The following is a 15,699-nucleotide window of genomic DNA, read 5'->3' on the forward strand; positions in this document are numbered from 1 at the left end:
ATCAATACCTTGAGGGGCCTTGCACACATGTGTGGACATCTTACCCATCTCAAACCACTGCCCCTTAGCCGCTCTTCAGGCTAAGGCTACTGGTTTTATCGGGACCCAGAGTATGGGAGTGGGCAGAGCTTGGGGTTAAGTTGGGCACCCCTCTTAGCCCTTCAGAGCCCTCATCTGTGGGGAAGTGTGGCCAGAGTAGACTCTCTAACTCACAGGTCCAAAAGCAGGGCCTCTCCTGCCCAGAACTAAAGGTAATACAAACTGGGCAGTTTACCAAAATGGAGAATTTACCAGATCAGTTTGTTACTAGTTAATTTACTAGTTGAAAATAAATATGTAAAAAGAAGATTAAGCAGTAAAATATGAGATTCCAATCTCTAATAACTTCAGTTCCCTCAAGATATATAATTGAAGGGTCTAATATTTATTGGATCTACTTTACAGACTAAATCTAGATCCTGTCCTTTCTTTATAAATTCATACTAATTTACAGAATTCTACTCACATGCTAGAGGGAGTTAAGAGGACAAGAAGGAGCAGAAGAAAGAGAGGAAGGAGAACAATGAGTATCAAAGACAAAAATCAGACATTCAGGTCTAAAAGGAGACATTTCCCTTGTGTTTTCTCACCTGTGCAGAGAAGCATATCATGCTATGATTATAACCATCTGATCAAAGCCGCGAGTATCATGGCTTGTTCTTACTAATGCACAGATTTATGTAGTTCACTAGTTGGCCTCATAATGCCCCTATTCTAGGCACTGTGTACATTGTAAGTCAAGCTGCATCTCGTGGGCATTTAAGTTGAGACTCTCCCTACACCTCACCATAATTTGCTGCACTGTAATTTCCACTTAGCAAGAAAATTAATTTGCAAATAATTCTCATCACAATACATATATATATATACTCCACAGGAAGGGAAGTATTTCAACTGGAAATCTTATTTATGCGTACTTACTGAGATTGTACCATTGTCTAGACCTATGGACAGTCTTCTTGTTTCCGGGTTAAAAGACATGCATGAACATGGAGCTGAAAGAAATGAACATGTTGATGAAATTAACAAAATGATGATTCTCACGATTCAGGAGTGACTAGCTAAAAGTGTGTGGCTATTTTTTCACCATTATTTCCTGAAAAACAGTTCATTTAACTCCCACTCACCAAAAATTAAAATAGTCATTTTACAACTAACCCCTAGTTTTTTGGCTTTCCTTTTAATGAATATAATAAATAAGATATTCTCAAACTAGACAAGTTCCAAGGGGTTGGTCTCAGCTATTATGTCAGTATCAAGTCTAAATTTGCTTGACTAGATTAACAATATTTTATGCTGTGCAATCCTTTTGTCACCAATCGCCCTTCCACTCAAACTCCATCTTTAATAGAAATAATCTATCTTTTCTGAACTAGGGAAACAAAAGATCTTATTACACCCCCTTCATTCGCACACTAGTACAGAAATCTATTTTTTGATTCAGAATTGATTTGGGGCATGAAGATGAACAGAAGTCTTTTATTCTCAGCATTCAAGGGATATGCTGGTGGCTGCTAATTGAAAATGACTGAGGATTTGTCTTGATGTAAAAGAGAACTTGACACTGGGCCAGCCAGGCTCTACAGGAAAGAAAACAAGTGAGTCAGTTTACTCAGTCCTGGACAGGGCCTCCCTGTTCTACAAGACCGATCTGAGCCTAAGTAAATTAAGCACACTTGGAAGCCTCCTGTGGCCAAGTACTTGTTAGTAAGAATGGGGGCCTTTTGACAATTTATCCTATACCGAAATAGTTGTTCTAAAGAGTCAGCGCAATTTTTTAAAATGTCCCCCTATCTTCACAGTAGCCCTATAAATCACAAACTACTCATCATTATAATCAGCATCAGATATTTTTATTCCTACTTTTCACAGTTATCATTAGATGTCTTACCCAAGGTCACACAAGAAGAAAGTTGGAAAAGGTTCAGAGATATAATTCAAATACACGGTGTCCTATTTTCAAACATCTAACAGATTATCTTTAAACTATGAAAGAACCTCAAGTTCTACAACACAGCCACTTCATAAACACATCTTAGTAATATTTTTTTCATTCTCTATAAAAGGGCCCTGAATAACAACAAAAAAGATCTTCTAAACTGTATAAAGTTTTTACTTTTTTCTAATTTTCAGTCATGATATATTTAGAAAACGGAAACAGAAAAAATAATTTTCTCCCAAAACTTCTACCAGTGCAGAATATCTTCTTTTAGTTTAGCCACAAAAATAAACTAGATTCCCAAAAGAACATTGCTGGAAAAAAGCAATCAAATGATATTTAATGTACTACCCTACGAAAGCCAGTCTTACGGGCCCTTGCCCTATAAACTGTGTTGGCAAAATTTCTACACAGATGCTAAGATGCCGGCCAGGTCTCATAACATGTGTATAAAATTAAAATCTAATGATTCCATGGAAAATTATGCTAGCTGAAAAAAAACACATAAAAAATACATTATGCTTAGAACTACGTAAAGTACACACACACATAAAAATATGCATGGAAAAACAAAACGTAGTTGTGTTCAAATGATAAGATTATTCCTATAACATTGTCTTTATTTATTATTTTGCTATTCCTGTTAAAATTTTTAAATATCTAATGATTTATTAAGATATAAGCATGACCATATAAAGCAAAACTTGATTGCAGCACAAAAGACTACAGGCTAGTCAAGAACAAACTTATTGCTTAGCGGCCTGCCTGATCATGTGATTTCCTCCAATGTTTATATCTAGTTCTATAACAGTTAGAAAACCCACTGATCTTACTGATCTTTAAATGTGATTTAAAAGACATTTTTATAATACTGCACAGGCTACCCTTAAATCTACATCACAATTTCTTTATTCATTATTTTCCCCCCCCATTTACTAAATGTGTTATTTTCTCAATGAAAATTTACAATGCTGACAATGTTCTAGGCATGTGGTACAATAACATATAAAGCATATAGCTGTTATTAAGGAATTTAGATTGTGACACCAACTCTAAGTTCTTATATAAGAACTATAAGACTTAGACCAATGTTACCTTCTTAGTTCAATCACTTTATATTGATAGTAAGAAATGCCACCAGAATTCAAAAGAAAAAGACTTTTCCTATAAAGGACCATAAACAAAAAATATTTAACAGAAATTCTGTTGTTCTAGAACCCATATGCTTGAACACAAGATAGTTACAGACAGAGGAATGCTAGAGCTAGAGAGCAATACCTCCCAGGTGCCTCTAAAGGTGCAAACACTCCTTCAAAGAGGCATTATGGTAAAGCACCAAGCAGTGTGTGTGTGTGCATGCGTGCGTGCGTGCGTGTGTGTGTGTGTGTGTGTGTGTGTGTAGTAGTAAGACTTTTGGTGTGTGAGCCTTAACTGTGACACTCCCGCAAGAGTAGGCCCTGGGTTGTTACCCATAGCCCCTTCAGGGCCAACGAGGCAGGGAATGAATTGAAAAGAATATCTATGCCCCTATTTGTTACTACTGTAAATGTCTTTCCTTTGGGGGGTCAGGGGAGTAGACAGACTGACACAGAGATCTTCTAAATTGAACTCACTAGAAATTAACAAAAAAGCAACCCCTGACAATCTGGTGATGGCCAGAGGGGAGGAAGGCTGCAGGAGAAAGAGGTGAAGGGTTAAAGAAGTACAAATTAGTAGTTGAGAGATGGTCTCAGGGATGGGGAGCGCGGCAAAGGGAATGCAGTAATGTAATGGCTAGGTGTAGAGCCAGAGGACAGACAGAGTAATTGGGGAAACAGTTTCATAAACTATATAAATATCTAACCAATGTACTATATACTTGAGATTAATAATAAAATAAATAAAATAATAATAAAAAAAAGCAACCTCTGAAAGACTAGCGCTATGGCCCATACAAAATGGCTCCTATCCATCCATGCAAGAAAATGTCAGAGGCAAAATTGCCCAGGTAAAAATAAGACATCGTAGAGCAATGTTAATTATGGCCAGTGGTAAAGGGGATCCTTCAGTAGGAAGAACAAGAGAGAAAATATACAAAATATGATTTAAGCACAATTTTGCAACTATGGTGCAAAAACGTGATATTTCACAAAGAAGATTTCAGCTTTAAATTCTGTAAAAAGAATGATTCATAAGTCAATAAAAAAATAATGGTGTCTTTGATGGCTGAAAGTTCAGGTTAGAGATGAACTGCTTGAGAGACTATTCTGTTTTCCTACCTTAAAATTGTATTCTCCAGAGGCTGAGCAAAGAGGCTGACCAGAACTATAAAATTATAATACAGCTCATACTCTTTGAGTATCAAAACTGCATCCCTGAACTCGAGATGAAGTATATAACAAGATACAAACCTGAAAGCATATTTATTCCCCACCACCTTAAACTGTTTTCCCATGAGAAAGGAAAACCACCTGAGTAATTTTTGTGGGGTGACCCTCATTTCTCAAGGCCTCATACAGATATCGTGTGTCAAAATTTATGACAAACTGTAACCTGGACAGGAAATGGGAGGGCCTATGGGAGGAGCTCTCATATCCTGTGTAGGTAGAAAAGCCATACACTACAGGAATAAATCTATGTTTAGAGCAGAGCTCTATGGTTTTAATAGCACCTCCCCTTAACTTCCTCTTCCCCTCTGTAAAATAGGGGCTTCCTGCTTCTTCTTGCAATGTGTGTGTGTGGGTCACTATGGATGCATGTAATGGACTGCAATTCTTTCTTTCTCCTGAATAAATCCTTTTTGGTGATGGACTACCTGGCTGACTTTTGTTTACAGTCGACACATGCTACATGTAGTTTGCCCGAGACTGCTCCTACACACACCCAGTAACAAATTCAGGGCCTTGCTATGAGTCTTGTTGATATTATATTCTATTTTCTCCCTAATGTTTTCATTGAAATCTAGGGAAAAACTGACCACAATTTCACAATAAAAGAGTATAAGAACTCATTTTCCACACTATCTGATTAAGATTTGCCATCGCCCTTCTCTGTCTCAGATTGACGACAAAAGAAGTGTATTTGGAAAAATTTTAGGAAGCAAGATAATAAAAGGTAAAAATAAGATAGAAAAGAAATTTGTGCAGGATTATGGGTAATGGGAAATAATATTCTCTTTAGACCTTGATGGCCTGTCAAAATTTTATCTTTAAAAGTAAATACTTTTACAATACTGAGTGTTTTATTTTTTAAATGAAATCTTTGTAGGAACAGGCAGGTATTCAGCTTAAAAGTTAGAAAAAAAATAAGGAGAAACTCCAGCCTGGGTGATTATATTAATGACCAGGTAATTTGAAGGGAGAAAAGCTCAAGTGATATAAATCTAGACAAAGGGAATTCAAGAGATCAACATCAACTTCAACAGCCAATAATTAAGTGGATTAGAGAGAAACTGGCCATCTGTACTTCTAATACTTTTATTCCATACATGGTCTTAAAAAATATTGCTCTTGCTTTTAAAAAAATGTAGATAAGAGGCGGCATTCTAGAAATACTTCTATTTGGGGGCAGTTTCCTAATTTCTATTATTTATACTTGTAATTCTTTCATTTTATGACTAATTTATTTTCTGTGCTTTGGTGAGGGTGAACTTTGCTCAAATAAACACAAGTTTCACTGAAGGGTAAGCCCTAGACTTCAATCACACTGATTGCTTTACAATGCTAAAGGCATTATTTAGCAGGAGACAGTAACCTTCAGGGGATGTGCTGGTGGGAACTTTAAAACTAAATAAACAACAGTACTTCCGTGAAAAAATAAATCTTCAGTTGTTAAATCATCCTGGAGTAGGTAAATGGCAGGATCCTACAGAAGAGGGCTTTGAATACAGAGCCTTCAAAGAGCATCCCACCACCGTAAGCAAAGATTTAATTTACTGACATCATTTCATTCTGCCCTGTTTGTCACTTGATAATATTTATTATGTTTAAAATATTTAACTCATGTTTTATTAGGAACACTTGTATTTAGGACTTGTATTTAGGACTTCAAGCATTAAAAAGAATTTTTCATTTAAATCAAATATTTTATGCACTCAACTAAAATTAACCATTTGTTTTCTTTTCATTTAGTCTTAGTGACATCAGCAAAATTAAATTAGCAGTAGTCACTTTTCTCCCTGACAAGTTTTAATTTACAGTAAAGTGATCTGACTATAGTAAATTTTAAATTACTGTTAGATGAAAATCAAACAAGAGTATGTTAAATAAGTGCTATAGTTACTCATATTAATTTATATATTATCTTTAGTTTGAATAATCTATGTTTTCCTTTATTTCCATTAAAAATCAAAAGCTCCTTGGACACTTCTTTTTCTTAATAAACACAAAATTAAAAGGTCAGCTTATGTTACTACTTCTGAAAATGTAAACAATTTATTGTTTTTACACATGGTTCTATAATATAACTTATACTAAAAAGAAACCAACAAAGGAACAATATACTTCATAACTAGGAACTAAGAAGTTATTTGAAATGATATATATTAAACAACGGGATAGGCATTTCCCAATTATACACATATTCCTCCACCTGCCAAGAAATTCCCTCAATAGAATTAAAGATATTGTCTAAAAGTCACCAAAATAAATATTATCTTGTAAAAAAAAGAACTGCCAAGTCTATTATTTTAAAATATCTTTCTATCACTAATCTATCCACATGAATTTTTCCCAAAACCCCAATAAATTCAGCAGAAGATGTTGGATAGCACACAAACCACCTTCAAGTCCTAAAGCACTGAAAGTTCTCCTTTGACCTCACCGATGGGAAAATTAATATTTGTAATTTACATGCAGAACAACTCATTTCCATCCCAGATAAAAAACTTACGAACATATTAACTATTTTACTATTATAAATCCTCAATTTCAAGTTATCTGTTACTCTAGGACTACAGTCCCAACAAACAAGGAAAGGAAACCTATCCAGCCACACCCTCACAATAGTGACTCCTTCCTAATCCCTCTGGGTTAAGATCAGCTATACAGTATCCACTGCTAAACACCAAGAACCTGAAAGAACTTTACAAATACTTATTTGATATATCTAATAACCTAAATACTTTTGCAAATTTGAGAACAGAAAAAAATAAACAGTTTATCTGTTAGGCTTCAGAACAGAGAAAATGTAAAGAACTTGATCAAAGTTGACTTAGAAAATTAGTAGCAAAAATGAAAATCAAATACTGGTTTCCCATCCAGGCACAGGTTCTAACCTATGAGGTATTTTGAAGGTATTTTTATGCACGGGGGATACTTCTAAGACCCCCAGGATCCTCAGTGGATGCCTGAAACCTCAGAGAGTACTGAACTCTGTATATTCTATGTTTTTCCTATGTATACACACCTTTTCACTTAAAGGAAGCACTTTACGGCTTCTCTTTGGCACATCTGAAATGCCAACATCACTACTCTTGCACTTTGGGTTCATTATTAAGTAAAATAAGGGTGACTTCAAAACCAGTACTGTGATACCATGACAGTTGATCTGATCAGCCAGATAGCTAGTAAGTGAATAGCAGGCGAGAAGCATATGCAGCATGGAGACTCAGGACAAAGTGATGATTCACGACCCAGGCAGGATGTGGTGGGACAATGAGAGATACTCAGGACGATGTGCAATTTAAAACTTACGAATTGTTTATTTCTGGATTTTTCCACTTGATATTTTCAGACTATGTTTGACAAAGTTGATTGAAACTACAGAAAATGAAACCACAGATCAGGGGAACTACTGTACTCCAATCTTGATGCATGTTTTGGGGCAGATTTAATGTAAACAGTAAGACTATGTTCAAACTTCATCTCTCTAGTCATCCCAAGATTATTTATTTAATATATTCACTACCTCATTTCACAAAGAATTTAAAATGGCTTAAAAAGCAGATACAATATAACCAAATGATAAAAATAAGCAAAAAATCACGACTAAGGAATGGAAAGATTAGAATAAAGATCTGCTGAGAAATAACAGGTTCCATATTTCATATGCCCCTAAGAACCATGTACCAGAGGTCTTTAGGGATCTTCTTCCAAATCTTTTTCGCTTGATACAGAAAATTAGATTTGTACAGCCACTGGAGTAAATGGAAGAGACTGTGAGGGTCCAAATGACTGGGTCTCCCCAGCCCTGGAAGGAGATGGGTTCTCAGGACTGGTAAGCCATCTGGACCATCCCAGGATGCTGTAACGCACAGGCTGGGAAGTTCCACCTGAGAGAGAGCAAAGAGTTTCTTTCACTGCTTAGTGCTTCTCATCAAATGGGTGCTGAGCATTATGGTAGACAAGTACTTCAAAACAGCAATAATGTACACAACAGTATGAGCTGAGGGAACAATGAAGGAAGGCATTTCTGCAAAGGGCTAACACAGAGTAGGAAAACTCAGAGTACAGATGAATAATTGGACAGCACACCCTTCACGCTGCCACCATAAACAGTCTTTCCCTCAACCAGACTTTTGATAAAAACTGGGAAGCAGACAGTTCAAAATTGTTGATCAGAAGGACTAGAGTTCCTATACTTTAAAAGTTAGCTGAGCAAATGGTAAAATGGCCATACTTGTGTGAAAACTGTGGGGCCCAACCACAACTTCAGACTGGGCAATACCACCAGGCAATACCACCATAGGAGAGAGCTGGAATTAGACAAAACAGGTCACTGTATGGCTCTGTTAGGTGTGCCTTTTATCTGTAATTATCTTTGAAAAATTGTCTTCTGTTTTGCTTTTGGGACAAATTCATCAACACTTAGGAGCCAAAGTAAATTCTGCTAGCCTGCCCTGGTAACGACAGAACCCACAAAGGTTTTCCAATGATCTGATACACCTTCAGTCCTGAGGCTCTGGCCTTCTTAACCTCCTACTCACTACATTGTTGACAGTCAAGTTGTTTTACCTATTCTCCATGCCCAAGGGGAAAAGGTGGCTATAAACACCCAGACATGATACCCAATACTTTAATAGAGTAAGAAAATCTCGAACACCTGCCATGCTGGTTCCTGCCTGAGATCTCTCTCCTCTACTCCTCTGTCTGACCTAGTTGGTAAAGCAAATCTAAAATAGCTCAACCATGAAAACAGAAATGCCTGTGCTTTTCACATGTGTGTGTGTATGTGTGTGTGTGCGTGTGTGTATGTGTGTGTGTTTTCCCCTCTGTAGTGTGATACAAATATGGTACTTGAAATGGTATCTTTTATAAGCCTGAAACAAATAATCGTACTTATGGGTACAACTGAAACCTCAACTCTGGATGATGAGGCCCCTCTGGTTTCCAAGCCCAGAGAGGTCCCAGTTGCGTAGGCTGTGACTTGATGTTGTCATAGGCAATAAGCAGGTACTATGTGAGTTATGTCAAGGATATTATTTTTTGAAAGAATTTCATATGGAAATGCTCATATTTCACACTCATCCATAAAAATCAGCTTATAGGAAACTACAAAACAAGTCATCAGTCACCCCAAATTCTCTACAGACAGCAGAGGTTTTGAATGGACACTCTTCAGGGTGCCTTTGTAATCACGTTTCCACTATGCCTATTTCCCATGTTACAACACTCAGCATGCATCATGGGTGGTGGTCTGCCTTCCTCACCAGACTGTGTGCACACACCATTAAGACAAGAATCATCTGCCATATTTAACCACTATATCCTTAGTACATTGCACAGGAGAATATTTCTTTCTGCTTTTCTTCTTTACTTGCCCTCACTTTTCTCAGACTGTTTTCAGCTCAACACCATAGTGACACCAACAGGGACATGGCTCAGTCCTTTCTCTTTATAAAGATCACAGAGATCCATGAGAAACTGAATGGAGAAGAATTAGGAGGTACACATCAGAGCTAGGCTGAGTCACATACTTGCAGTTACAAGGAACAAAAACCCACGACAGTGAACTTAAGCACAATGGGAATATCCAGTAGGAGAAGGAGTATCTCTTGAACTCAAAGGCAGAAGCAAAGGCGAGCTTCAGGGGTTAGGAGGATTTAGGAAGAAAACCTTCAACATCACTCAGGATTCTCTCCCTCTGGAGCCAAGTGGTCCTTCCTCCCTTGTTCACACTTCCTTTTAAGCAGATCAGCTTTCATTGTTTCTTTAAGCAAACAAATGTCTCATACCTCTAGGGGTTTGCATGTTCCTAGCTCAAGACACCAGACTAGGTTAAGACAAACATTTTCTACTCCAAATTCTAAATTCCTGGAAAAATCAGACTGGCTCAGGGGCAAAGAGCCTTAACCAGGCAAGTCTGGCTCCCTTCTATGGAAGACACGGAAGTTTCTCAGAAAAGATAGGGTGCAAGGACACCACTAAAGCAGCAGTTGTGTTTTTGATCATGATGTGTCTGCTCCTCATCTTTCTCTTGTCTACCACTCTCCCAAATTCACTGAGCCTTATCACACTCTGCCTTTCAGGCTCACTCCCTGCCATCAAACTTAGCCTTCACTATTCATTCTTTCTCATCTAAGGCCTTCTGTTTCCTTCCTTCCATTAAACTTCAAATACTTCTCAATGCTACACAACATTAGTATCCTACCCAGAACACAACAAATACAGTATTTAAAGGTATTTTAAAGGACAAATAAGCCATATGTTATATGCACAAGATATTTTACATTTTGTTCAGAATTTGGAATACCACTTATTGGATACCACTATAAACACACAATATGGTCATGTCTGCCTTGCGGTGTCCACATTATAGCCTCCAGATTCACTATGACCTTTTCACTTACTTTGTAACTGATACAAAATAACTGATAGTAAGGTTAATAGTGACTAACCTCTTAACAAAACATCTTTGAAAAGACTGCAAAACAATCTCCTGGAAATTAAAAGCTATTTCAGGTTTTCTAAACTGAATATTTCCTTATGCAATAAGATTCTGCCCTCTCTCAAGTTAACCTAAACTTAAATTCTTGCTCAGAGATCAGTGACTATCAGTTCTCTGAATGCATGATTCCTGGGAACATAAAAGCCAACTGCAGACCAACTGTGAAGAACATAGCCTTTCGTTCTTCTACCTCTCCATAGTGGTGGAACCATCCAACAATGAAAGGTTAGAGAAATCATCCAACCATATATATGTGCCTTGTTCATCTGCAAATCCTGGCACCTAGCTTGATGGCCTGTATGCAGTAAGTACACAGTAAATGTCTGATCAACTAGAATGTGTACTTCTACCTATGTATTTACAAATCAATGCTATATATGCATGAGGCTTTACATATGTTCATATAAACATATGTATATTGTCACAAGACAATTTTCTCAAACTTTAAAGTGCATTCAAATTAGCTAGGGATCTCATTAAAATGAAAATTCCAATTCAGAAGATCAGGGATGGAATCCAATATTTACATTTCTAGTAAGCTCGCAGGTGATCCTGATGTTGCTGGTCCATAGACTACATTTTAACAGCAAACTAATTCCTTTTTTACTCCCTTCAGTAGAACACCATAGACAAAATATGCAAATAATCATAGGGTCCTCTTTCTCAAAGATCATGTTCGGTCATTAGGAAAATTATAATAATGTTCTCAGGGCAACTCATCTTTATTATCAGATTCAAGTTTTCAATAAGTATTTAGTTATTGAGCACCTATGCTAGGTGTAGGAACTACAACAGTCTTTTAGTCATTCTAGCATGCAGCTTAATAAATTATGAAAATGCAACTCGAGGCTTCTCTGTAGTCTCAGGGACATTCAAATAAAGAGAACTTTGGAGAATGACACCAAAAATGTGTATGGATGTGTGTATGGGCAGGGAGTGGGTGAGCAACTGCTTAGGATCCTGAGTCTTCATAAGGTTCCTATTAATGTTTATCTCGAGAAGATTCCTGCTTACTGTCCCCAAGCCCTCCTCATTCCACCCAGGTCCCCCATTCCGCTGTCTTCAGTCATGGGGATGACAGGTCTCTGCCACTCCCAAGCCCTTCTCATTCCACCCAGGTCCACCTCTCCTCTGTCTTCAGTCATGGACTGACAGGTCTTTGGGGTCAATTTCAACTTTTTGGATTACAGACCTTCTCCGTTTCTTTCAGTGAGATACTGTGTCAAGTTTGATGAAAAAACAAGACCACAGATAAAACTGGTTCTTGCCACTTAAAATTCAGAGGGAAAAGATCAATCAGAGAATCTCCTTCTCTTTCCATTTACCTAAGACTCCCACCCCCGCCCACCACAGCCTGACAAGAAAAGTTCACCTAGGGCCTTTGCCATATAATGGCATCTGCTGCAAGCACACCATGTAAGCGGGGAACATAAGTACTCAAAAGTACAAGAAGTTTTCTTCTTCCGTAATGCAGGGTTGAGTGTTTGGTTCAGCTTTGTGGTTATCATACAAAATTCTAAAGACATATAAAACCTCAAGAGATAATTGAAAAGCCTCAGAAAATCATTACATCCTTCATAATTCACTTGTTCACAAACGGGCAAAACTGTTGTCTATGTTATTACAGTATTTTTTGCCAGAGGCATAAACTTAATCACATCTACAACTGAGCATGAATTTATTTTGGTTGTACATTGTGGCATGAACTTCTCAAACTGGAATACTTGTATCAAGGGAAGAGATGCACAATGCAGCAAGCCGGAGGGTACATGAGCCCAAACAACAAATTTGAGGGATTTTTCTAGGGCATCAATTTTAATTAAGATTTGAAGGAAGAGGAATAAGAGAACTGTTTATTAATATAACTGATAATGAATGTGAATAATTATTTTACACTAAAATAAACATAGAATAGGATGCCCAAACTGCATTAGTTTTAGTGATAAAACAGCAGACTAAAAAGAAATGTCCCATTTTGTGGAATTAGCTCTTCTCTCCCTGCAGGGGAACGTCTGCCAGTGTAAGTCTAAGAATCGATCATATCTTTTTTAAAGTGTATTTAAAAGATTCACTATTTACCAGTGCAAAGACATATTTCTCACATAAGATCTTGGAGAAACGAGGTTAACTTCTAATTAGAATGTTTGAATCCTAAGCAAATCCTTTTGAGAAATGAATGTTCAATGTTGAATGTCTTGATTTTGAATAAATAATATAACAATGCAGAACAAATTTACTTCACAAATGTAATCACTGGACAAAATGCTGAATTAAGAAAGTACTTTGCAAAAAAAAGTTAAACAAAAAATTAGAAAAGAGAGAGATTCTGCTGTAACCAGAAAGCCTGTGTGCTGAAGTCCTTCTTTCTTCCATTAATCTTATTCAGAAACTGAATATACAGTCAATTTCATACTGAGAACTTATTTATATACTGAGAGCTTTAGAAAATCCAAAATGATTTAATATCGTACTTTCCATTTTAATGATAACCCCAACCTTCAGGCTTCCTTACTCAAGAAGAAAATACAGAGAAGGGAATCTCCGAGGGAAGGGGAATTGGGGTTGATCTGTTTTTTTTTTAAGACAGAAATCCAGATACTTACAAGGCATGAGATGGTATATGCTTGGCCAATATTGTCCACTGTCTCTTTTTAACCATACACGAACTGTTCTGCAACAGAAGAAAATATGTGCTCAATCAAGTATTTTTACTCATAGGAAAACTTTGACAGACAGAAAGCAAATAGACTCTCATGTCTGTATCTAACATATCTTAACTATATACTATATATATATCTTAATCACACATATGTAATATACAGGCACACATATGCATGCATGCCACATATGTCTCTCTAAAGATCCCAAATTTAAGGCTTGTATACATTAAGAATTACATAAGATTCTTTAAGTATTATCCTCATATATGTCTATATACACACATGCAATATTGATAGTTTGAAAATTATTATTTTTGTTGTTGTTTTGTCTCTCCAAGTATATGACTTTAGCCCTAGTCTGCTGGAAGCATTCATCTGCTTGGGGAGCTATTAGGTTTTACTACTGAAGGAAATGCAAAGAGATAAAATGAAACAATATGCAGTATTTGATACATATAGAAGGATTAATAGTAAGTCCATAGTTTTACAGGCTAGGCCAGGCCACTGTCTCCAGAGATGCTTTTTCCAAGCATGGTCAGGCAACAGTAAGCCCTGTGAATCACATTTCCTGAGCTAATAGGCCGGCCATGAGGCCCGCCATGGAAGAGGCTATGAGCAACACTTTAGGCTGGCAGGCCAGATAGAGAGCTCAGAGAGGAGAGAGAGAAAGCAGTCAGGAAAGTACCACTAGATTCTGACCAGCCATAAATAAGATTGTTATAAATTCAGGATGTTAAAAATCTCCTTGGTAACTACTAAGAAAATAACTAAAAAATAAACAGCAGAGAAAATAAAGAAATCAAAATGGTACATAAGAAAAACTTCAAGCAAATATAAAAGAAGGAAATAGTGGGAAACCTGGGGAACAAAAGAGAAGTGACATACCAAAAAAAAAAAAAAAAAGCAAAATTGCAGAAGTCCTTCCTTATAAGTAATTACTTTAAATGTAAATAAAAAAACTCATAAATTAAGACAGGCAGAATAGATTTTAAAAACATGGTCCTACTTCATGCTGCTTAAAAGAGACTCACTTTAGACTCCCAAACACAAATAAGTTGAAAGTGAAAGAATGGAAAAAAGAAACATTTCACAGAAATAATAACCAACAGAAAATTGGAATAGAGATACTAATAACGCAAAGTTTTTTTTAATAAATTTTTATTTTTCAAAAACAGTTGGCATACAGTATTATATTAGTTTCAAGTCTACAACATAGTGATTAGACATTTATATACTTACAAGGTAATCCCCCCAATAAATTTAGTACCCATCTGACACCATACATAGTTATTACAATATTAATGGCTATATTCCTTATGCTATTTTGTAACTACTAATTTGTACTTCTTAATCCCTTCCCCTTTTACACCCACCCCGCTAAAACTGCTCCCATCTGGCAAACATCAAAATATTCTCTGTATGAGTTTGTTTCTGTTTGTATGTTCATTTATTTTGTTCTTTAGATTCCTCATGTAAGTGAAATCACATGGCATTTGTCTTTCTGTGTCATGACTTACTCCACTCAGCACAATACCCTTGAGATCCATCCATGTTGTTGCAGATGGCAAACTTCATTCTTTTGTGTGGCTGAGTAATCCATTGTGTATATATATGCACCACCTCTTCTTTACCCATTCATCCATTAATAGACACCCAAGTTGTCTCCATATCTTGGCTATTATAAATACTGCTGCTATGAACATATGGATTCACATGTCCCTTCAAAGTGGTGTTTTGGGTTGGTTTGGATAAATATCCAAAAGTGGAATTATTGAGTTGTTCTTTGTCTCTTGCTATAGCCTTTGTTTTAAAGTCTATTTTGTCTGGGATTAGTATTACTACTCCAGCTTCTTTGTTTATTTGTTTACATTTTTATGAAATGTCCCTTTCTACTCCTTTACTTTCAGACTGTGTGTATCTTAAGATCTGAAGTGAGTCTCTTGTAGGCAGCATGTGTAAGGGTTTTGTTTTCTTACCCATTTATTCTCCCCTCTTTTGACTAAAGCAATTAATCCATTTACATTTAAAGTAACTGTTGATAGATATAGTTATTGCCATTTTATCATACATATTTTTAATCTTTTTCTTCTTCTTAAAGAAATTCCTCTAATATTTCTTGTAATGTTGAGTTAGTTAGTGGTGATGAACTCCTTTAGCTTTTTCTTGTCTGGAAAGCTCTTTATCTGTCCTTTGATT

At 36.5% G+C, this 15,699-nt stretch overlaps 1 protein-coding gene across 5 annotated transcripts in view; it reads right to left on the minus strand.

Annotated features, from left to right (window-relative positions):
• WDFY2 (WD repeat and FYVE domain containing 2) overlaps window positions 1-15,699 on the minus strand; it is a 154,066-nt gene that overhangs the window by 78,353 nt on the left and 60,014 nt on the right. For all 5 annotated transcript variants that reach the window (XM_025044767.1, XM_006909006.3, XM_025044766.1 and 2 more), the window contains exons 2-3: window positions 13,447-13,514; window positions 961-1,034 (exon numbers count right to left, since the gene is read on the minus strand). In XM_025044767.1, the coding sequence (XP_024900535.1) occupies window positions 961-1,034; window positions 13,447-13,514 (142 nt within the window). The remainder of the gene's footprint in view (window positions 1-960; window positions 1,035-13,446; window positions 13,515-15,699) is intronic.

Source organism: Pteropus alecto, unplaced genomic scaffold (assembly GCF_000325575.1).
Source record: "Pteropus alecto unplaced genomic scaffold, ASM32557v1 scaffold413, whole genome shotgun sequence".
Lineage (NCBI taxonomy): Eukaryota > Metazoa > Chordata > Mammalia > Chiroptera > Pteropodidae > Pteropus > Pteropus alecto.